At 47.0% G+C, this 23,998-nt stretch overlaps 1 protein-coding gene and 1 long non-coding RNA gene across 2 annotated transcripts; one reads left to right on the top strand and one right to left on the bottom strand.

Moving 5' to 3' along the window:
* Positions 1-220: 220 nt before the first annotated feature.
* On the top strand, positions 221-11,894 carry LOC146058176 (uncharacterized). The gene is made up of 2 exons (XR_014469826.1): positions 221-637; positions 10,378-11,894. It is a non-coding gene; the product is annotated as an uncharacterized LOC146058176 (long non-coding RNA).
* A 3,690-nt stretch (positions 11,895-15,584) lies between these two features.
* On the bottom strand, positions 15,585-23,747 carry TYSND1 (trypsin like peroxisomal matrix peptidase 1). The gene is made up of 4 exons (XM_083170252.1): positions 22,231-23,747; positions 18,991-19,121; positions 18,216-18,401; positions 15,585-17,085 (listed from the first exon to the last, which is right to left on the bottom strand). Exons 1-4 carry the CDS (start codon positions 23,466-23,468, stop codon positions 16,868-16,870), a joined length of 1,773 nt encoding a protein of 590 aa, XP_083026378.1. The 5' UTR covers positions 23,469-23,747; the 3' UTR covers positions 15,585-16,867.
* Between the last annotated feature and the right edge of the window lie 251 nt (positions 23,748-23,998).

The raw sequence follows: 23,998 nt of genomic DNA, 5'->3' as shown, positions 1-23,998 counted from the left end.
GAGCAATGAGTCCCTCCTGGAGAGGGTCATGTTGGGAGGTATGTGTCTGTGTCCAGCCCATGGGAGTTTATAGTGCTTTGTGAAATAAAACAGCTGGTGACAGGTGCATTGGGCAAAGTGTAAACAATGATGTTGTTGTTGTTGCATACCCTCCAACATTTTTAGGGCAGAATTCGGCACACACATTCGGAAAGGGGGCGTGTGCATGAGTAAAGGGGGGTGGTTGAAGGGTTAAATTTGAACCCATGTAGCATATAAGAATTTGCACGTAGAATGCTCTCATTTTCAGTAGACTGTTTCTCTATAGCTACATTTCAAGGTTACAGAATAATAAGTCTGTGTGTCTTATCACTTCCTCACTGAGCTTCTACTTTTAACCCCCCCTTTGGAATTGCTATGCAGTGTGTTCATGCTTAAACTCCTCTATAATCGAAAACCCCCCTTGTTACTCATTTTCTTTGTGTATGATATTTTGTATGCCCTCCTTCCCTTCCCCCCTGTTGAATTTGCCCTGCAGACCAACAGACCAATCAGAATGTAACACATACATATTGTATACTCCCATGTATTATGCTTTTAACTAGCTGCCTTTGTGATATTAAACAGAGTGTTTTCTTAACTCGCCACCGTGTGTTTGGTGTGTAGGGTTAATTTACATTCTCACTGGTACCTAAGGGGCCACCAGGTCGAGGGGCTACACATTTATCCTTACAATTTGGGGGCCAGTCCGGGGTCCAGACGATCGTCCCCTGATCGGTAAGATAGAGAATTACTTGTCTGTCTTTTTCCGCTAAGGGATTGCGACCATCTACTGGATCTGAACTCACTCCGTGTTCCGGGAACACGTGACAAGGTAATATTTAAGTCCGGGACTTAATATTACGTAATTGTATGTAAGGAAATTTATGACGCCATAAATGTATCAGGGATACAAGGAGGACCAGGGGTCCACGTCATAAAAAAGGACCTGGGGTCCACGTAAAGGTAATTCAAGTCCGGGACTTGAGATTACGAAACAGGTATCCGGGATACCGCAATTGAACCAGGGGTTCACAGAGAAAGCCTCCTCGATCTGATCGCCTAAATATATGTATGTACATGTTTGTCTGTTAATGTTGCAACTGTGTATTTGTTTTAAACACTCAGTGGACGGATGGTAAGTGTACGTACGCTGAAGTGTTCTGTCTGCCTTACTGTATGTTTTGTATTAAGAATACTCAGTGGACGGGTGGTAAGTGTACGGCCACTGAGTGTTATTGCTGTTTAAAGTGATTCTAAGTAGATTTGCAAAGTGATTTGGCTACTGAATGTCATTTTGTTTAAAGTGATTCTAAGTACAATTGCGACTTGACTTGTGACAGATATTATTGTGACTATATTGACTGACATACTGTTATATTATGGGATTATATTAGAGTAAAGAAACAGAATATTCCCCGCTTTTACCAGGAGAGACATGTAAAGAATATGTTGCCCGTGTCTCCCCCACAAATTACTATTTTATTAACTCTTGAGTAGACAATTTAGCGGGATAGATAGGATAATTAAAAATTGTCCCAAAACAATAATAACACCAATAGGATGTATAATATATTTAAAGAAAGCATGCAAAGGACGCAGTTTTACCCAAGGAGATATGAGACTCATTGTTAATGATATAATTGACCATTACAATAAATGAGACTGAAAAAAAGTTCCACTTATCAGTGTACCCTCAGTCACACAAACAACTGTAGGTTACCCACTTAATAGACAAGAAGGCATAGATGCTATGTGGGATCAACTTGCTGCACATATAAATGAAGTGTTTAAAGCACGCTCATCTCTCCCCATAGCTGTAAGTTGTAAACAGAAACAGTACAAATTTCTGGAAAAGATTCAAGAAGTGCGGGACCGAGGAAGCAAGTCTGCCGCTTCTGCATAATGATAATTTACTTGTTTCCACTTTCATTAATAATCTGCTGCCGATGTATAGCCTCGCTGTGAAGCAGAATGTTTCAACTTAAACCTCTGATACAGTGAAGGATTTTGAAAAAAACATTTGTATAAAAAGGAAGCAGCAGATTGTTTTGAAGTTAAAAGAAACACTGTCACACCACCACATACCCCGTTCACACGCTTCCAAAATCAAAACAATCCTAGGAGACAGAATAAATCATTCCGTTCTCCTAGAGACAGGCTACCTCAGAGGGCTCCTGCGGGACCCCCACCCAACAGGCAGACAAGCTGCTATAATTGTAAAAGGGATAGCCATTGGGCTAGAGACTGTCCGTCCCCTTCAAACAAACCCCGACAGGTCAGTAACCCCATGCAGCCCAGCCAACCCAGACCTAGAGACAACCCCAGATTTCAGATTGACTGTGAAAGAGACAGACCTTAAAGGGCCATGACATAGGAAAGGGAATTGATGTTTCATCACCACACTTGCTCATGACTGACAGTTCTGACCCAAACACAGAATTAGACACTGTAAATCCTCAGACATGGTCAACAGGACCTCAGAGCAATAAACCAATTAATTGTTCCCATTGCACCCATTGTACCTGATATAAACTCACTCATCTCAGCCATCCCTGTAGATGCCGCCTACTTCTCAGTAACCGATTTGAAAAATATATTTTTTAGCATATCTGTGGACACCCAGACACAACTGTTATTTGCATTTTCTTTTGAGGCCAGCAGTTAACATGATGCAGGAGTATATTGACTCCCCTGTTGTGTACAGCATCGTGCTCCAAGCCACAACCCCCCTGGCACCCCCCCTATGGTTCAGTCCTGCTACAGTATGCAGATGATCTGCTTATCTGTAGTTCAACAAAGGAGGCATGCTGTCACGAACCTGACTTGTTTCACATTTATTTCCTGATGCTGGTCTGGTTCCTAGCTGCTGCTGTTGCAGCTGCTTTCCATTCCTCAGTGATTAACTCCAATGAAGCTTCCTGAGTTCTGCACTAGTCACATGTTCCAGGTACTCAAGGTATAATTCTTAGTTCTGGCTGCTGCTGCAGCTGCAGACAATTAGCAATCACCTGGAGGAATATAAGCCAGCTTCCCAGAGTCCTCCTTGCCTTGAACAACTGTTCATTCTGCTTCCTGAGTGGTTACCCCAGAGACAGAGAGTTCCAAGGCTCCTGGTTATCCAGTCTCCAGTGATCCCATCTCCAAGTGTCCTGCTGCTTCTGCTGCTACTTACCTGGTTCCGGTCATCTCCAGAGACTCCTGCTAATTCCATCCTGCGGTTGAGTGAGCAAGCCATTCCCTGCAGAGGATACCACTGGCACTGGCTAGCAATCTCCACTAGCTCTCAGGCTAGACCCCTTGGCTTCCAGGCCAAACTACCTTCAAACCTATCAGTGACTTTCTTCCATCTCGGTCCTGATCTGCCGACAGGCACTGTCTACCTCACAGTCGACACTCAGCTTCTGCCGTCTATCCCTGACTAACAACATCTGCGTCATCCCTGGCATCCATCAGTTGCTACATCTGAGTATTGTCACGTTATCATCTATTGTCGACATTGTGTCAACTGTTTCCCAAAGGGCCTCCAGAGACTCTGTGCTTCCGTCATCTCCTGGTGACTAACAACATCCGTGTCATCTCCGACGTCCATCAGTTGCCGCATTCAAGCATTGTCACATCTTCATCTGTTGTCGACATCCCGTGTCAACGGTTTTCACAAGTGTCTCCAGAGGTTCTGTCACTCTCTCCAGGTTATCTACCTCATGTACTGACGACTCCCAGGTCATCACCACCGGCTCCCAGGCCATCCCGCAGCTCCCAGGCTGCCAACTGTCATCACCGGCTCCCAGGCCGTCTCGCAGCTCCCAGGCTGCCAACTCCGGCTCCCAGGCCATCCCGCAGCTCCCAGGCTGCCAACTGTCATCACCGGCTCCCAGGCCGTCTCGCAGCTCCCAGGCTGCCAACTCCGGCTCCCAGGCCATCCCGCAGCTCCCAGGCTGCCAACTGTCATCTCCGGCTCCCAGGCCGTCTCGCAGCTCCCAGGCTGCCAACTACAACTCCGGCTCCCAGGCCGTCCCACAGCTCCCAGGCTGTCTACTATCTTCCCCGGCTCTCAGGCCGTCTCCAAAGACATTTCCTCATTTCTCCAGTGTCCTCACTCCCAGCCCGCGTCCAGAGGACCAGGACAGGGGGCCGCGACCTGCTTGCCAGACGCAGCCAAGCCCATAGTTCCTTGCGGGACTTCCTGGTGAACACCGCTGGCAAGTTAGACTCCGCGCCCCTGCTTCTGGTCTCCGCCAACCCTCTGGTTCGCTCTGCTCGGCTTCCCAGTCTCATCAGAGGATCCATCCTGTTGCTATACCGGTGCCTCCAGTCGCCTCACATCTGACTGCCGACATCCTACGTCGACAACTCCCGCAGCTTCCAGACTGTTCACTGTCAACCTCGGCTTCCAAGCCGTCTCAAGGCACAACTCCAGCCTCAGTCCCAGCCTGTACCCAGAGGGCCAGAGCAGGAGGCTGCGCCCCTGTTCCTGGTCGTTGCCAACACTGAGTTACTGTGCCCTGGTTTCCCTGTGTAGGTCACATACCTTCTATATCCTGCTACCCAGCGCCCTCCACTGGCCCACCACGGTCACAGCTGAGTACACAAGAACCCTCGCTGCTGACAGATTGTTCAAGGCCGATGTACTTGGCTCACGACCCAAGTGTGGGACCAGCGGCTCTTCCAGGTGTCTCCGGCCATATGAAGATCCAAGAAGCCACTCAGCAAGGGATAATGAAGAGTCTCCAGGGAGTATCCACCCGATTGGATACTATACAGCAGTCGTTGACACCTCTTGCGTCGACTGTCAAAAATTTTTTTGCGTCACCTGTTGCCACTTCCAGTTTGGATGATCTCCATCAATTTCTGGGTACTTCTAGTCCACGTTCCAATTCAACACCGGTTGTTCCAGTAACCTGTCCCCGGTCCCCCATGGATTGTCCGCAGATTTCCCACTTCCCTTATCAAAGGGATTTTGAGCCTCTGAGTGTTCTTCATAAATTGTTGGAACAGCTGCAAAGCCTTCTGTCCACTATAATTCTGCTAATACCAGAGATTCTTCAGAGTACACAAGTTACCGCAAGAAGTTCCGTGCGAACCACTGCAACGAAACAATCTCCTGTTACAAACTCTCTTAGAAATAATCTATTCTCTTCCATGCAGTGTGAAGACAAAGTCAGGAGGTTCTCGCATCCCAAATGCTCGGAAGCTGAACGTCAGCGTCGCAGACAGCTCCACCTATGCTTCTACTGTGGTAGTGCTAGTCACCTTATTAGAGACTGTAACCTCTGTACATCCAGGAGGGGTGACAAGCCCCAATACCGCACTGCTCTTTTGCATAATTCTTCTGAAACATCTGCTCCCGCCATCTCTGCTTCAGTCACGCATATTCCTAGTTCCAAGTCTGAGAACCAGAGGAGGATGTACAAGTCTTGCGTCACTAAAAGGGTCTCAGATTCCTTAGTCCCAAATAAAACATCTGTGTCCGTAGCCTCGGATGAGGTACCTGATCCTGTAGCTTGTGTTGGGACATCTGTAGCTACAATCCAAGGAAGTGTTTTGAAAATATCAGCCTCCAGCGAGGCATCTGATGCTTTGACCCCAGAAGAGGTTTCTGTTTCTCCAGTTCCAGAAATGGCACCCAAGCCATTTACTCCAGGTCAGCCTTCTTCCTGTGCCATTATGTCTACACCCTGTGTAGTCCAGGTCCAAGACGGACCATCTGTATACCCGGATTCTGTCCGTTCCGGTTCCAGCCCGGACTCCGCCTGTTCCAGTGTCGAACTTCAGTCTAATCCTCTTAGTAATGGTCTTCCCATTATGAACCTAAAAGGAGGTTCAGGTTCAAATTCTTCAATGGACCGTCTACTCCCAACGGATGAAGTTGTTACCATAATCCCAGAGACTTCCTCCATCAGCCTAAATACTGAAGATTTTACTGTAAGTAGTTCACCATTGTACTTTGAGGGTGATTTTGCCCAGTTTCGCTGTATTCTCCAAAAAATCCTCGCACAGATGGATTCTGATCCATCAGTAGTCATAACTCCTGCTAACGCAGTTAGACTTTTACTACTCTTCTTCAAAGGTAAAGCCTTGGAATGGGCTAATTCCCTCATCGAATCTAAGGATCCCATACTTAGTGACCTCCCGGCATTTCTAAAAGCAGTTCAAAGAGAATTCCCTCCAAAACCAGCTCCTTTGGGACCTTTGAAAGGTTCCGCCAGGGTCACTGAGAGCTTATCCACTACTGCACCATCATTTTCCGAACAAGATCAAGTTATATTGAATCAAGGCATATCTCAATTAAAAGATTGCAATTCCTCCACGGTATATCAGCAGTCTCAAATTTCTGGAGTATCCAAACTTGAACAAGACCAGAGACTACAGGATCCGTATATTAACAGTCATCATATCTCCAGAGATAAAGATGTTTCTATACCCCATTCTCCTGACTTAAGGTTGGGTGTAGTTTCACTCTGTTCTTCGGCAGGTTATTTTAGGAATTCTAGCCTCATGGATGTACCAGCTAACATCACTTCGGTCCCTAAAGAGAGGAATACTGATCATTCAGAGTCTGCAATCTGTATTGGTTCTTCTACTTTACATTATTCACATGACTCTCTAACTGATATCTCCAAGAGAAAGGATCATATATGTCCACTAGAATTGGACTCAGATTCCGATTATGACCCAGTTTATGATGAAACTCCCTATCCAGGAGGTTTTATCCTTCCCGACCATGTTTTTCTCCAAGACGATACTCCAATAAATTCAGTTTTTTTTGATGATGGATGGTCCACCTGTTCCGAAGATGAAAACTAAGAGGATCTGTGAAAAACTCAGTTGTGAGTTCTTTAGTTCCCCTGCCAAGTTCATTGGGGTGTCCGGAGTCCACCCTAAAAAGGGGGGGTACTGTCACGAACCTGACTTGTTTCACATTTATTTCCTGATGCTGGTCTGGTTCCTAGCTGCTGCTGTTGCAGCTGCTTTCCATTCCTCAGTGATTAACTCCAATGAAGCTTCCTGAGTTCTGCACTAGTCACATGTTCCAGGTACTCAAGGTATAATTCTTAGTTCTGGCTGCTGCTGCAGCTGCAGACAATTAGCAATCACCTGGAGGAATATAAGCCAGCTTCCCAGAGTCCTCCTTGCCTTGAACAACTGTTCATTCTGCTTCCTGAGTGGTTACCCCAGAGACAGAGAGTTCCAAGGCTCCTGGTTATCCAGTCTCCAGTGATCCCATCTCCAAGTGTCCTGCTGCTTCTGCTGCTACTTACCTGGTTCCGGTCATCTCCAGAGACTCCTGCTAATTCCATCCTGCGGTTGAGTGAGCAAGCCATTCCCTGCAGAGGATACCACTGGCACTGGCTAGCAATCTCCACTAGCTCTCAGGCTAGACCCCTTGGCTTCCAGGCCAAACTACCTTCAAACCTATCAGTGACTTTCTTCCATCTCGGTCCTGATCTGCCGACAGGCACTGTCTACCTCACAGTCGACACTCAGCTTCTGCCGTCTATCCCTGACTAACAACATCTGCGTCATCCCTGGCATCCATCAGTTGCTACATCTGAGTATTGTCACGTTATCATCTATTGTCGACATTGTGTCAACTGTTTCCCAAAGGGCCTCCAGAGACTCTGTGCTTCCGTCATCTCCTGGTGACTAACAACATCCGTGTCATCTCCGACGTCCATCAGTTGCCGCATTCAAGCATTGTCACATCTTCATCTGTTGTCGACATCCCGTGTCAACGGTTTTCACAAGTGTCTCCAGAGGTTCTGTCACTCTCTCCAGGTTATCTACCTCATGTACTGACGACTCCCAGGTCATCACCACCGGCTCCCAGGCCATCCCGCAGCTCCCAGGCTGCCAACTGTCATCACCGGCTCCCAGGCCGTCTCGCAGCTCCCAGGCTGCCAACTCCGGCTCCCAGGCCATCCCGCAGCTCCCAGGCTGCCAACTGTCATCACCGGCTCCCAGGCCGTCTCGCAGCTCCCAGGCTGCCAACTCCGGCTCCCAGGCCATCCCGCAGCTCCCAGGCTGCCAACTGTCATCTCCGGCTCCCAGGCCGTCTCGCAGCTCCCAGGCTGCCAACTACAACTCCGGCTCCCAGGCCGTCCCACAGCTCCCAGGCTGTCTACTATCTTCCCCGGCTCTCAGGCCGTCTCCAAAGACATTTCCTCATTTCTCCAGTGTCCTCACTCCCAGCCCGCGTCCAGAGGACCAGGACAGGGGGCCGCGACCTGCTTGCCAGACGCAGCCAAGCCCATAGTTCCTTGCGGGACTTCCTGGTGAACACCGCTGGCAAGTTAGACTCCGCGCCCCTGCTTCTGGTCTCCGCCAACCCTCTGGTTCGCTCTGCTCGGCTTCCCAGTCTCATCAGAGGATCCATCCTGTTGCTATACCGGTGCCTCCAGTCGCCTCACATCTGACTGCCGACATCCTACGTCGACAACTCCCGCAGCTTCCAGACTGTTCACTGTCAACCTCGGCTTCCAAGCCGTCTCAAGGCACAACTCCAGCCTCAGTCCCAGCCTGTACCCAGAGGGCCAGAGCAGGAGGCTGCGCCCCTGTTCCTGGTCGTTGCCAACACTGAGTTACTGTGCCCTGGTTTCCCTGTGTAGGTCACATACCTTCTATATCCTGCTACCCAGCGCCCTCCACTGGCCCACCACGGTCACAGCTGAGTACACAAGAACCCTCGCTGCTGACACATGCCGAGAGGATGGTATATCACTGTTAAACTGGCTCTGTGAATGTGAGCACAAAGTGTCAAAAAGCAAAAATGCAATGGTGCAAAAAGAATGTTGATTATTTAGGTTTTGTCTTGAAAAAGGGAGAGAGGAAAGTCAGCCCACAACGCATACAGTCTGTACTGGGTCTGGTCCGCCCAAACACTATTATTGCAGACAGTGGATTTCTGACTGTTCCTACTATGATAACATTTTGAGACAAGCCACACTCAATGACAAACCTAAACAGATACAATGGTCACAAGAAATGTTAAATGCATATGAAAGCCTTAAAAATGTATGTTGATGAAAAGTCCGGCATTGACCCTCCCAAACTATGTACAACCATTTCATTTATATGCAAGGGACAAAATGTAAAACCATGGCGGGTGTGCTGACACAAAAATATGGAGGTAAGCTGCGCCCCGTGGCATTCTTTTCCAAAGTGATGCCGGTGTCGGTCCAAGGTATGCCTGCCTGTCTTCGGGCACTGGCGGCCTGTGCAATGGTAGCTGAGATGGCAACCACACTCACCCTAGGCTCACCCACTGTTCTCCATACCACACATAATGTTGTAGCATTACTTAAAGGGCTACACACACAACATGTCAGCCCAGCGTCTTAGTGGAGATGAGGTCCTGTTGCTAGGAAGCCCCTCACTCACCATTAAGTATGCAAACGCATCCTCAGGCCCCGTACCCATTCTAAATGCACTTTTAGGACAAAAGGGCCACAAGATGACATTCCTGACGATCATGACTGTTCTGCATCAATAGAGTCAGAGACCTCCCCTAGACTTGACATTTCCCCTGTACCAATACCAGGTTCTGACCATGTATTTGTGAATGGTTCTTGTAGTAGACCCAATGACTCGACATATCAGGCAGGCTACGCAGTGGTACGCCTCCCAAATGACATTTTAGAAGCGAGACCCATTCCATATCAATCAGCACAAGCTGCAGAACTCATAGCGCTCACAAGAGCTTGCCAAATGTAGAAAGATAAACCTGATCACTGAACTACAAAGATCAGCATCACAAAAAGACTTGGATGACTGGTTATTTCCAATATTGCAGAAAAATCCTATAACAGGATTGATCTGCAAAGAGGGGAGACCATGCATACTACAATCAAGCGCCCCATTGTTCATTGCTCACTACCATGGGGTAGGACATTATAGCAAAATCACCACAGCCATACTTTTGAGCAAAGACTTTTATATCACAGATGCAAAAACAGTTGCACGCATACTAACACAAGAAATCATCCCTAGATGGGGATGCCCGCTCCAAATAGATAGCAACAAAGGCACTGCCTTTACAGCAAAAAAATCACACAAGCTTTAGTGAAAGCACTTCAAATAGAGAGGAAATATTCACATTCCCTATCATTCTCAAAGTTCAGGGATAGTGGAGAAAATGAATAGGACTTTAAAAGGACAAACTTAGGAAAGCAACAGGAGGAATATTTAATAAATGGAAACAAACCCTCCCCATAGTCCTAGCAGAAATTAGAATGACCCCCCCAACAGACTCTGGGTTATTCACCCTTTGAAATTTTAATAGGAAGACCTTTCCCCCTCATCACCAGACTTAGTGAAATTGAACATGGTGTTATTTGTAAAAATCTTTTTAATCCACAGGAATCAACACATCCTTTCCAGATCGGAGACAAGGTCGTTGTGAAGGTTCTCCCCAGGAATAAAGGTCCAGGAGATTTCACCCATGGTCCAGAAACAGAGATCGTAGCAGTAACGAGGACGGCTGTCCTTACAGAAGAGAGTCCAGTGTGGATACACGCATCCAGAGTAAAGAGAATCCCGAGTAAAGTCCCGGATAGAGAACAGATCAAGGCGAGGTACTAATGGGGGCAGACAGCCCTAACCTCCTACATGATGGAGAAGAGGATCCATCTTCTGATGCCACAAGCCCTGAGCCACTTTCTGGCCTGGACCCTGATGATTTTGTTCGTCATTACTCCCTATATCCCTATGTATAAGACTGAAGTAGATATAACCCAAGATGGTGAACTACTAACCCTATGGTATAACTCATCTAACACTTATACTGATATATTGATGCAATAGGGGTCCCAAGAGGGGTCCCAGATGAATTCAGGGCCAGAGATCAAGTTGCGGCTGGCTTTGAATCCATCATACCCATAATCACCGCAAACAAGAATGTTGCTTGGATTAATTACATTTACTACAACCAGCAGAGATTTGTAAATGATACAAAAGACGCTTTAAAAGGCATTGCAGAACAATTAGAAGCCACATCACAAATGACATTTCAATATCGTATGGCTCTAGATATGATATTAGCAGAGAAAGGAGGAGCTTGTGTTTATATAGGGAAAGTTGAAGGATGTTGTACATATATCCCTGACAATACAGGCCCCAATGGTAAAGTTACTCTAGCTATTAAAAAAAAAAACTGGAGGATTTATTAATAGAATTGAAGAAGAACTCAGGCATCGATAACCCATGGAGCCAATGGTTTGGATGGTTTGAAAAATGGTATAGAACAGGCCCTTGTTCAATTAGCAATCTATATATTGATTATTCTTACAATTATCTGTATTGTTGTTTTTTGTATTATACTATGTTGTAGAAAACTTGCTACCAAAGGTATTATGTATGAATCCATTGCCCCTGCACACGCAAATTCCCCTGAAGGTTACAAACAATATCTCGCTAAGCACAGAAATAAGGAATTTGGTAAGAAGAATCATATCATCTAAATTCATGATTCTAAGAGGGGATTGAAGGGTTAAATTTGAACCCATGTAGCATATAAGAATTTGCACGTAGAATGCTCTCATTTTCAGTAGACTGTTTCTCTATAGCTACATTTCAAGGTTACAGAATAATAAGTCTGTGTGTCTTATCACTTCCTCACTGAGCTTCTACTTTTAACCCCCCCTTTGGAATTGCTATGCAGTGTGTTCATGCTTAAACTCCTCTATAATCGAAAACCCCCCTTGTTACTCATTTTCTTTGTGTATGATATTTTGTATGCCCTCCTTCCCTTCCCCCCTGTTGAATTTGCCCTGCAGACCAACAGACCAATCAGAATGTAACACATACATATTGTATACTCCCATGTATTATGCTTTTAACTAGCTGCCTTTGTGATATTAAACAGAGTGTTTTCTTAACTCGCCACCGTGTGTTTGGTGTGTAGGGTTAATTTACATTCTCACTGGTACCTAAGGGGCCACCAGGTCGAGGGGCTACACATTTATCCTTACAGTGGTCATGCCCCCTCTCCGAATGTATACTGGGCATTTTTTTAGATATGTATTTAAATATGTATCATAAGCAGGGGCGGATTTAGGGATGAGGGCGCCCCTAGGCACAACAATAATGTTTACTAAGTAGGACAGTTACAGGGGCAGTATCTGCATGTCCCATACATTTACACTCTATTTAAGATGGAATACAGTACAGTACAGTGGGTATTTTGCAGTTATTGGTACATTTTGGGCTGACAGTACTATCACAGGCATCCAAGTGCCGCCCCCAAACATGTGCCGCCCCTAGGCCGGTGCCTCACGTGCCTAATGGGAAATTCGGCTCTGATCATAAGGGAAGGGAAGGGGGCAAGCCATGTTGGAGGGTATGAGTCAAGTCACACTGTGTGGAGATTTATTATTTAGTAGTGTAGCCTAAGCTGCAGCCACTTACAGTCAGACTCACTGTGCTGAAGACGTGGCAGGCTGGGCTAGGAGCCTCCTCCGATGCCAAAATTTCCCCCAGTCACGCGTGCCGGGGCTGGCCTGCCACTGCACCCCTCTCCCTCAGGCAGATGGGTGGGGGGGAGCCGGCGGCGCACCACAGACATGAGCACACGGAGCCGGGGCCCGGGAGCCAGGAGGAGGATGCGGCGCACACGAGAGAGTGAGTGAGACAGTGACGCCGTCTCAGCTGAAATGTCTATAAATCGGTACATTCGGTACAGTTATAATTTGCTGGTACAGACTGTTAAAAACCTGTACTATACCGGCAAATTCGGTACAGTTGGAGGGTATGGATTTTGTAGTACCATGTCATACCTCCCAACATGACCCTTTCCAGGAGGGACACAATGCTCTGTTTCTGGACTTCCCTATTAATATATAATTGCCATCACCTGTTTTGAACAGGTTAATTAATAACAAAGGCGTTTCTCCACAGGTGATGGCAGTCATACATTAAGAGGGAAGTCCAGGAGCAGAGCATTGTGTCCCTCCTGGAGAGGGTCATGTTGGGAGGTATGCCATATTATAGAGCATAAGATAACTCTGTTATAAAGTAGTCTATTCAATATCATACTTGCCTACCTGACCCTCTTCATGAGGGAGAGAATGCTCTGTTCCTGGGCTTCCCTGGTAATGTATGATTGCCATCACCTGTGGGGAGTTAGGTAATGGATAAGGAAGGTGTCACCACAGGTGATGCCAATCATACATTACCAGGGAAGTCCAGGAACAGAGCATTTTCTCCCGCATGGAGAGGGTCAGGTAGGCAAGTATGCTATTCATTTACCCAGTGTTTCTCACAGACATTTTACATGGCAGTGAGACAACTACAGGGAATGGAATCTTCATACATTCTAATTGTTTTTATACAAAAAAAGGCAAAACATGAATATGGCGTATCTCCCAACTGTCCCGATTTTCGCGGGACAGTCCCGTGTTTTTGGGATTGTCCCACATCTCACCTGTGGTCGGTAATGTCCTGTGGTGGGCAGTGCCAGATTAAGCCTTCGAGGGGCCCCGGGGCACTTTTGACAGGGGGGCCCCCTTGCACTTGTCATTACTGGCAGCAAACTGCATGGGGGAATATTACACTGTCAAAACACAGAGTAAAGGCAGTATAAACTTGGTCAATGGGTAACTTCAGGGGATATATATGATGACGGCATACCATGTGCCGAAACAGCTGTTGAGCCAGACTGATCCTGCAGTGATGTACCTGTGATTCTTTGTACCTGATGGACATGCTAAGTATGGATTGCTGTTTTATCGCTGTTCCACTGCATTATGGATCTTTGAAAATTTTCATCTTATAAACTTTCATTTTTTATCGCAATGGTGTGCCTGCCTCTAATTGCCTACCTACAAACCTTTTATATGGTCTGAGCACCCACCTGGTGAACCTTGAGGAGTGTGCAAATTGCCTTTGCCTGGTTATATATATATATATATATATATACACACACACACACAAACATACATACATACCACATGAAAAGCCTGTGTTTGTCCCTCTGCACCTTACTCTGTAGGAGACCTCACAGTCCCAGTGCTGCCTCTGATTAAAAACCCTCCCATGACTAGGCTGCTGCTGCTGTTATCCATGGGCCTGAGAAGCATGTAATGAGCTCCACCAATCAGAGCTCAGCACAAACGTCTCAGTCTCTGCCCTCTGGTGCAAAGTGTCATGGGACTTAGTCAACTCCCAGTAATGCACTGCATACTTGGCTCCCAAAGCTCAGCACCGTTAATCATTGTCACATTGGCAGATAGGTGAAGCTGCAGCACTACCCCACTCCCAGGCACAAAACCTTTAGCTTAAATTTTTTTTTTTTTTTTTTTTAAATACTTGCCAACCACAGGGCTAGAGGGGGGCCCAGGGGCACTGACCCCTTGTGCCCCCATTATAATCCGGCCCTGGTGGTGAGGGAGGGCAGTTGGGCATCCCCCTGCCCGCCGCTGCTCTGCTTAGCATTCTGTTAAGCCGTGCCCAATTTATCCTATCACACGCCCTTTTCAGGGTGTGCGCGGCAGGGCTGCACAGAGAGTCCCGGCTCGGCGCTCTAGAATGTTGCTATGTATGGTTATATTTGCCCATTGAACATCACAGGCAAAAACACTCCCCTTCCCCAGCCACCAAAATGGCAGCAGAATGTACCTTCCCGTAACAATCACTTCATAATAATTAGAGCTAGATACAATTTCTTGTAAAATAGGCATAAATCTGTATTTTTATTCTGTTATTTATATTGCCACAACTTTGGAATGTAATAAATAATTATTATTTCTATTAAAATATTTTATTTATATTGGACCACAAAGGTCCTATAGCAATATCCACAGTGGATGGAACATACAGGAAAATGTTCATGGGGATCAAACAGGATAATTCATAAACCTAATTAAGAACACAATACTAAACACATCTGGTTTTCAGCTTTTTTTTATCCATGTTCACTGCTAATATGTGCAAATTCAGAACGGTGATTATTTACTGGGAATTTTAAATTGTATTTTTCAAAAATATTAATATTTTTTTTTATTGATTTAGACATAATATATTAGAGACACAGATATACTTAGTACATTCGGTGCTAAAGAAGAATAATACCGCTTATTGCTGGGTCAACCCGGGTCAGGGCTCAGTGTAAATGCGCCCTCGAAAAATAATTTGACAAGGCAATCCTTCCCAAGAAATTTGCCAGGGGCAGTGTAAACTGGACCCGTTTACATCAATGAGGAGCCCATACCTCCTGACCGCAGCGTCCTGTGGTCAGTACGGAGGTTGGGAGAGGTGGAATACAGTGTCCGCTGCTGTCTGCTGTACTATACATACAGCAGCGGAGTCAGGGAGGGGAATGGATGCTGGTGTGCGGCATCTGTTCACCTCACGGGTGGAGAATGGGCACATGGATGGAGGCTGGGGGCAGCCCGGCAGCTACAGTATCCAGAGTGCTTGGCTGCACAGCACACAGAGAAGACTTTGGGCTAGAATCTCTAAGCTTCAAAAGTGATAAAATGGAGAATGATAAACAGCCAGCCAATCAGTTCCTACCTGCCATGTCACAGACTGTGTTTGAAAAATGTCAGACAGGAGATGATTGGCTGGCTGTTTATCACTCTCTATTTTATCACTTTTGAAGCTCAGAGTTGTCCACCGGAGAAACAGATAGACGGGGAGTGCCTTACCACCAAACCTGCGTGATTGTGTGACTTGTGGTGCGCCCTCGTGAGATGTGACCATGTCCCCTTGTTGTGAGGGCAGAGTAGACTGCCAAAGCTGTTGTAAAACCTCAGTCTATTCTTGGGGGGGGGGGGGGGGGGGGGACACACGTTGTAGAGCCCCAGTCTGCTTATCAGGGCTGCCCCAGCTGTCCCAGGCTCCGGCCTCTGGCCCAGGCAGCTTTTAAATGGATGCACAAGCTCACCAGTCAATGCTACATTTTAACTGTCCACCGGTCTTATTTATAAATGTTGCTATAATATAGGCTGCCCCAAATTTTTTAATTCATTTTCAGTCCCTTCTGGTTTATACTATTGAGTTGGTTTGCACCCACTAACATTGGCATTGACATCTGCAGCGCTTAGGAAAGGAGGAAGCCGGTGTGCAGCCTCCTCCGGCCGGACCCCTCCTCTCTGTCGGGAGCAGCGTCCCACTGCCCAGTGCAATAGAGTCTGAGCACTAGAGAGCTCAGACTCTATTACCCATGTGCAGACCACGGCGGCCATTTCTCCAGTGATTCTGGCAGAGCTGATGCCTTCATTGTGGGATTCCGGAAGGTAAGTGGTGCAGTGTCAGTGCCACTGATTGACATTCATGGACCATAAACTATCTGCAGCTTATTTAAGCTATTTGGAAATACGATTGGAGATCAGATGTTTCCCATAGCGACCAATCAGATTCTACTTCTTATTTAGTTATAAAATACCTTGCAGAATTCCAAAATCTCACTTGTCCAGCTTTTGTTGGCGATACAAACCCCCCCTTCCCCCGTCGCGGTAACCTGGCGATGGGGTTTTATTGCATTCCAAAATGCGGTAAAAACCCAGCTAACGGGGCATCCCGCCCACTATCCCTTTACGGCTACCTGGTTTTAATAAACCGCAGAACCTGTTTAATTCATGTGTGCCCTAGTTTAAAGAGACAGTATGGTTAGCCTAGTTATGCCCCTCCCACAAAGTCACACCCCCTTTTAGAGTCTCTATCATACACAGCTCGGATGTTGGGAGATACAGTATGGAAAAAAATGAAGTCTGTAAAATAATATGTATCCAGCAATAAACCTCGGTTAATAGTAACTGTGAACAGAACAGTGTAAATGAGATGGTAATTGAAGCTGTATCTGTAGACACATCATGCACCAATGGCGCACGGCGATGCAGACAGGCAGGACTCAAAGCTTGCTCTGAAAGACTGTCTCAGGTGATCGCTGCAGACGCCACGCATTTTGGACTTGATGTCCTGCCTTATTAAGCTCTCCAAAGCTTTGCAAGTCTCCAGATTGTAGGTAGCTCTGTATAGCTGGCTGGAGGACAGTGATAGGAATACTAAAATTTAAATGGGGGTACGTGGCTCCTGTAGTGTTATCTCTGGTGTTACTGGCAACAATACCTACAATAAAAATGAGAAAGCAAGTTATTAGAATGTATTTTACCCCAAGATGTATCTCCTGCACTATGTGCTCCAAACAGACCCTCTGCTCAGCAGAAAAGTTGGGACCACAGAAAGATGGAAGTACTGTATTGTCTTTTTACAGTATTTTTATGTAGTGATTCCTGCAGAGTGCAATGCCTAGTCTCACCACAAGGGGGGGGGGGTGCGAGCTGCATCCGGGTGTCTCCGCCAGAGAGGGTGATAGCAAAATGCCGGCATTTCCACAGTGACAGGAGACTGGTGCTGCAGTGTGTCATTGTCCTGCAGCACTCGGCTCTTGAGAAAGATCTGGTGCAGGGACGTGCAGTGAGGTAAATGGCTGAGGAGTCCCTAGCAAGTACCAGAGCCAGATTTGCACACAATATATGAGCCATGGGGTACATGCCGGCATTATACACATGTGCAGCAGAATACACTGCTGGAGATTCGATAAGAGATGTGCCGAAAAGATAGCCAGGTGAGGCACTGCCTCACCTGCCATAGACTTTTTACTCCAGAGTTTTGACTAAAAATTAGAATAATAAAAATAATAATTTTTTTATATTTTATTTGTATTTTTGACATTTTAAAAATTCAAAACTCTGGCATATACGTTAGTATGACAGGAAAGGCTGTGCCTCCCCTGCCTCACCCTACCGCACGCCACTAGGGCACACCAGTAATGTAATCGGGAGGGAGGGGGTTTCCGCTATGCCCCATTCCTAATGTCAGCAGAGGAAACCTGCAAGACCGCGATAACTCATGGGATCGGGATCTTATCGCGTGATCGCGGTTCCTCTTTCGGTTGAAAAATATGGCCACTAATGGATACTGCAATAATGAGCATCATTTTTACTGCGCAAAATTGGATTGCGTTTTAATTGGATAAAACCCAATGAAGGAACCAAAAATTTGTTTTGTTTCTATTGCGTTTGACCCAAACATTACTATACTCTAATACAGGCCAGGACAACCCCGAACGGGGCCGTACTCTAAAAGTATCTAGAAGTAATCTAAACATATGTAACAATATTACATCTGCTTCTCAAGAAACAAAAGAGAATGAATAGCTGCTGTATATATAATAGGGAAGCTGGAATATGTGTTACCTAGCAGCTCTCCGGACTGGGCAGAAAATAGTGGTCCTCCGCTAGAACCTCCATGTACAGCGCAGGATGTCTGCAGCATAACCGGGGCATTGCCTACAGAAATCACTGCCGATAGGACCCCAGAAGTCACAGATGGACCACAACTGTCCCCGAAGGCCCCAAATCCAACAATGAGGACATCCTCGCCTGTGAAACAGAAGAAGCATGAGTGTGACGTATAGGGCATTGTCAGCATTGTCCACCACAACCCCGTAACAGTAGGAGGACCTCCCACTGAACGGACACTTCCCTTGATTGTTGTTTTATTAAAAGGGGACCACACCCCCTCTGGTGGATGACCACACTCCTTAAGCATGGGCCCCTTTGACTGTATTCTTGGGATGGCCATCAGTGTGGTTGTCATCAATGATTACAATCAATGGCAATGTTGCAAGTGGCCATCGATGGTTACCAACTGTATAATGGATAACCCTCAATGGTTTCAACAACCTATGGTCATCTCTGTTTTTGACTGACTGGGCCACTGGCCAATCAAAACATGGGGGTGGGGCTTCACAGGTGCCATGGGTGGAGCTATGCTCCATTTCCTAACACTTGTAAGGAAAAAGTATTCAGTTATACTGTGCCATCGATGGAGGGAAACCATCTGGTTCTCGACCATCGATGGCAAGGAAAAAAAAATCAGCCCTAAACCATCAATGGTTGTGACGATGGCCATCCCTACCGTATTTGAGTGGGCCTTTCATGCCCCACAATATACGAATAAGTAGCATACCTGTGCTGTAGCCAGAAGCCCAAACCGGTTCACGAACACCAGGTAAGGCTTCATCAAGTTCAACAACGGCAATGTCATAAGGAGATGATTCCGAAGTAGAAAACACCACTCGGCCTCTGATGGTCTGAAACCTGACAACGTGAGTATAAATGATACAGTCAGTAGCTATTCTCTCACGCAGCATTGTTCTATAATGGCCTTCTGAGGAGAAACAACCGCAATCGGAGAGAGATGCCCTCTCATGGCATAATTCCTTGATTTGCGGGTCTCATTTTGAATCAGCGCGTTCCCACTTATCCACAAATCATGGCATTATGTTGCAAGGGGTGGATCCTAATGACAGAATTTACCTAGTTCCCACCCCTTACAAGAGCTGCTGCCTCAGGAGAGGGGAGGGGAGAGGAGAGGCTGGGAGGGGAGGGGAGAGACCTCCATTTTAAAACGGCAATAGAAACCAATCCTTAGGAAGACTGGTCTACTGTTGATTTCTGTTGCCATTTTAAAGCTAATCGGTCCAAGTTGACAACGATTAGCAGCTTGGAGAACTCTCATTAGTAAATCTACCCCTTTATGTAGTGAAAAAATACCTTTTCCAGCAATTGTATACCTTCCATCATTTATTTGAACTCATAAGAAGGACGTGTTTTCATTTTGCTGACCATACATGCTGCAATCAACTCAATATTGGAATTTATAGTCTGAAAAAGACTGTTGATATTCATTGGGCCCTTTAGAAGTATGATCATTGTTGGGCATGTACGGTAACTAGGTCAGAAGACGTCCACAGAAGAACCAGCCTGTGAATGTGGACATATTCTGGCCAAGCTAACAGCCCCCATTTCTGCTGGAAGTTATCCAATCATAATAATGGCCCCAACCTCATCAAATGTGCACCTATACAGGTCTATGGCAGAGTTGGTCATTGCGGCTGTCTTCTGAGACTTCTGCTGGTCCATGTATGGCTGCCTTTCATTATTTATAACTTTTTGTAGGTCTTTAACTATTGATGAAATGACTGCACAGACTCCTTGTTGCTCCTCCTAGATAGATCTACAGTGTCTACATAGACAGTCAATATGTCTACCCAAAAAGACCACTCAACGTGCAATAGGTCGACGGGGCCAAAATGACGACATGAGAAAGGATAGACACACGACACGGTGGACATGAGTTTACATTTTTTAATTTTTTTTACCTTGGTCTTACGTCACCATCCATGTCGGCATAGAGGAAGAACATGGTCTTACATCACCATCCATGTCCGCATGGAGGGAGAACATAATCAGTGTGCCAGCCCTGAGCCATGCACGGGTAAGTGTTACACTAATTGGAAAAACTCATGTCTACATTTTAATGCGTCTACCTTTTTTCATGTTGACATTTTTACTCTATTGCATGTTGAATTATGACCATCTAGATAATTAATAATCCACACCCCCTTCAGGTTGGTCACCAGCAAGTTGTTAGACATGCATTTAGGTCGACATGTTTCTAGGTCGACAGGGTCATTACAGTAGGTCGACATGGGCTTTTTCACCGTTTTTTTTTTTACCTGAATGTTGACACAGTCAACATGGACACAGGTTAAAGTGCACTGCTGCGCTCACCATGCTTCAGTCTTGGTGTCTCGCTACGCTCGGCACATTATTTTACTCTCCCACCACGCCCTAATGGATGGTAGGGCATGAAATACCGCGTGTCGGCACATGCCAGCTCAAAAAAACAGTGAAAATGTCGACCTTTTTACTGTCGACCTAACCCAAGTCGACCTAATGACCCTGTCAGCCTAATCCATGTCGACCTACAGTCATGTCGACCTAGACATATGTCGACCTAATGACTGTCCAACAACTTGCTGGTGACCCAATGACCGTATCCCCTTCAGGGAAGCTTCATTCCCTGGAGCAAGATGGCTACGAGGCTACTACACCTTGCCTAAAGTGTGGCGATCTAAGGGCCTTATTCTGGTCGGTGCGGATTTTACCGCATGCGGACGTCCCGCCGATGGTAATCGTCTGCGCATGTGCAGAGGTCACTCTGCGCATGTGCAGGCGATTTCGCCGCACGTATTCTTGACACGCCGCACAGGGGGCGTAGAGGGGCGTGAGGGGCTACTTAGCCTCATTACCCTATGCATACGCCCCGCGTTTCATGGGCGTTCCCATGCAAATGCGGGGCGTATGCATGGTAATGAGGCCGTGACGCGTGTGTAGGGGGCGGGCATCTGACATCGCCGGATGTCAGCTGCCCGCCCCCATACATGATTTCACACGGACAAGTGTCCGTGTGGTCTAGGGTGGCGGGCGCTGGTGGAGCGTGCGGCCCTGCATTCGATGTTCGGCGACCATCGAATGCAGGGGCTGCTCCCAAGACGGAGGAGGCGTATCCCCGTCCAATTTCATGCGGATCGCCACATATCCGCGTACGGATGGAGGTGGCGATCCGTATGGAAGGCGGGGATTCGCCTGCACGGTCGTGGCCGCATATTCTGATCGGGCCGCACCGATCAGAATAAGGCCCTAAGTGAGGCTGTGAGCGCACACGTTTCCACTGACTGTGGTCACATACGATGAAACATACAGAATGAAACCCCAAAACACATGTCGACCATTGTCGAGCCAATCGTCTGACCCTGTCGACCTTACCCACGGTCTCTGTTGACCTAATGACACTGTAAATCTTCTACACCATGCCAAGCTGTATGACAGTCCGGTCTGTTCATGTTCCGCTCTGTCTACCAGTGTGTATCATACCGAGCCAGCATTATGCAACAAACTTTATTAGTTCAGCATTATGGGATTATTACCATTGGATGTCCACCTTACAAAATCACACCTCCCAACTTGTGTAACATTAAATTCGGGACTCTACGCTCCCGAAACTTGGGGGTGTGTCCTAGTAGCAAGGGGGCATGTCCTATGCTAACAGAGGTTTTTGCGAGGCCACGCCCCATTTTTGCCGCTGTGGGGGCATGGCCAGAAGCTCTCAGAGGTGTCGGCCATGCCCCTCAGTCATGTACACAGCATCTATTCACACCTGGTCTGCTCAGCAGAGCAGCGCCGGGCAGGGGGTCTTCCAACTGCCCCCCCACGGTGGGAAACTGCCTACCCTGAACAGGATGCAGGACAGTCCCCCAAAAAAGGGACGGCCCCATGAAAATCAGGACAGTTGGGAGGTATGCAAAATATATATGTAAGCCACATATGTCCCTTCGTTAAAACAACAATGTGTATTACTTACCTTTTATAAGTGTGGTGTTGTCTAGGACACTGGATCTTCACAAGCACTTTGGATAAATCTCTAACGACATGTCGGCATGTCAGTACAACTTTCTGGTTCAGCAAAGCTCCGGAACCCCAGGCTTGGCCGGAGTCCACTAAAACAGCTGCTTCCAGCAGACGCCCAACTGGCCTGGGACCTCTCTGCCGATTGGGCAGAACGTTGTTTCCCAACTGTAAATTCAACAATCGACTTTTAACAGCACCACCGACCTTGTGAGAGGCCTTAATGATGTTCTCAATGATATGACTCATAGAGCAAGCCAATGTCAACCCTACCCACTCATTCGTCTTCCAGCAGAGTGGTGCCACTATAATACCTGCCAAATGCAATACACCTTGTTCAAATAGAAAGATGCCCCCTCCTTCCGAGCCTGGCAAACAACGGGCATCAGTCAGCAGTACGGCGTTACGGTCTCCTGCCGTGTTACTTAGGACACCTTTGCTGATGGTATTCAGGAAGATGTCCGGGTAAAATGATCCGAATGGAGATCCGCAGGCGAATACGGTACTTCCTTTTACCAGCAGGGAAGCGTCCATGATGCTCGTACAATGAGGCGTTTTAGACAGTGGACTTTGAAGGTGCAAAACAGCAAACCAATGAAGGTAAGCGAGATCCTTCTGGAACTCGCCATACTCCTTCTTCTCTTCCTCGCTGGAGAACACCCACCCGTCTTCTTTCCGAAACAGTCTAGAAAACGCAGTTTGGAATTCCGGACAAGGGAAAAGCAGGAGGAGGTCAGCCCGGAGTTGCATCCGCTCAGCTCGCGGAGTTGATACGGGAACATTTGCAAGCTCTGGCCTGTGGTCCAGGCCCTCATTGCAGATTCCAGCTCCATACTTCGCATTTATCTGTGATTCTAACGGGCATTCAACCCGTATGGATAAATCCTGATGGAAGTCGTCAGCGGACAGAACCGACTGATCCGAGGCGGCAAAATCATTCCCGGTCGTTTTCAAAAAAGGAAAAAATATGGATCCCTGACAGACGACAAGACCCGGATTCCTGTTTACGATCACGCCACTGCAGCTCCACTGCCCGTCTCCCTCCGCTTTAGGGGTGGCCTGACTATAGGGCTTACTCTCACTCTCCGCAGCACTGGCATTTGCGTTTCTTTGCTTCGGAGATGCTAGTTGTGCCCGGGAGGTGGTTACAACACAACCGCTGAACTCTGCTCTCAACAACTGCGGCCTAATCATGGCCAAAGGGAGATCGTCCGTATACAGTATATAAAACTGGCATTTACAAATACAACTGCAGCGGCAACAACAAACTGCAGATACAGTCAATCTCCTCACAATATTGCTTAGTCTGCATTAAATGGGAGTCTATTCAGTGACATCCTAATATGCATCTCTGGAAGACCACTTCAGTACAGGCCGTGCAGCATCATAGAAAGCAAACAGTGCAATAAGTATGCAGTATGTGTATGGATACAAAGTGCAACCGTGACTGACAGCACCAGCAGCAGCAGGAAGCAGTCATGGCTCAGAAGCCATGTGACTGGCTGGGCTCCTCCCCCTATTATCATGGCTGCACCATTCATTGGCTGCATGGCGACTCCCAGTCAGTCAGCCTCCCGCCCAGAGTGGGACTGACAACGAGTCTCTGTGTGTAGTTCACAAAATATACACACAGGGTTCTGTCAGGATTGCCGTAATATCCCTGTAATTCAGGAAACCTATGATTTACACCTGAATTTAAGGCTGCATTTTATCTGGTTTTAATC

This window comes from Crinia signifera, chromosome 2 (assembly GCF_055691185.1).
Source record: "Crinia signifera chromosome 2, ASM5569118v1, whole genome shotgun sequence".
NCBI lineage: Eukaryota > Metazoa > Chordata > Amphibia > Anura > Myobatrachidae > Crinia > Crinia signifera.
This window is presented reverse-complemented; position numbering and strand designations above follow the sequence as displayed.

What these genes read in the sequence shown, in the direction of transcription:
- TYSND1 (XM_083170252.1), bottom strand. Translation starts at nt 23,468, where the DNA reads ATGATTAGGCCGCAGTTGTTGAGAGCAGAGTTCAGCGGTTGTGTTGTA. An exon ending in CAACACCACACTTATAAAAG is followed by an intron (nt 19,122 to 22,230) that starts GTAAGTAATACA and finishes TCACGTTGTCAG; the next exon opens with GTTTCAGACCATCAGAGGCC. An exon ending in CCAGTCCGGAGAGCTGCTAG is followed by an intron (nt 17,086 to 18,215) that starts GTAACACATATT and finishes TTTTTATTGTAG; the next exon opens with GTATTGTTGCCAGTAACACC.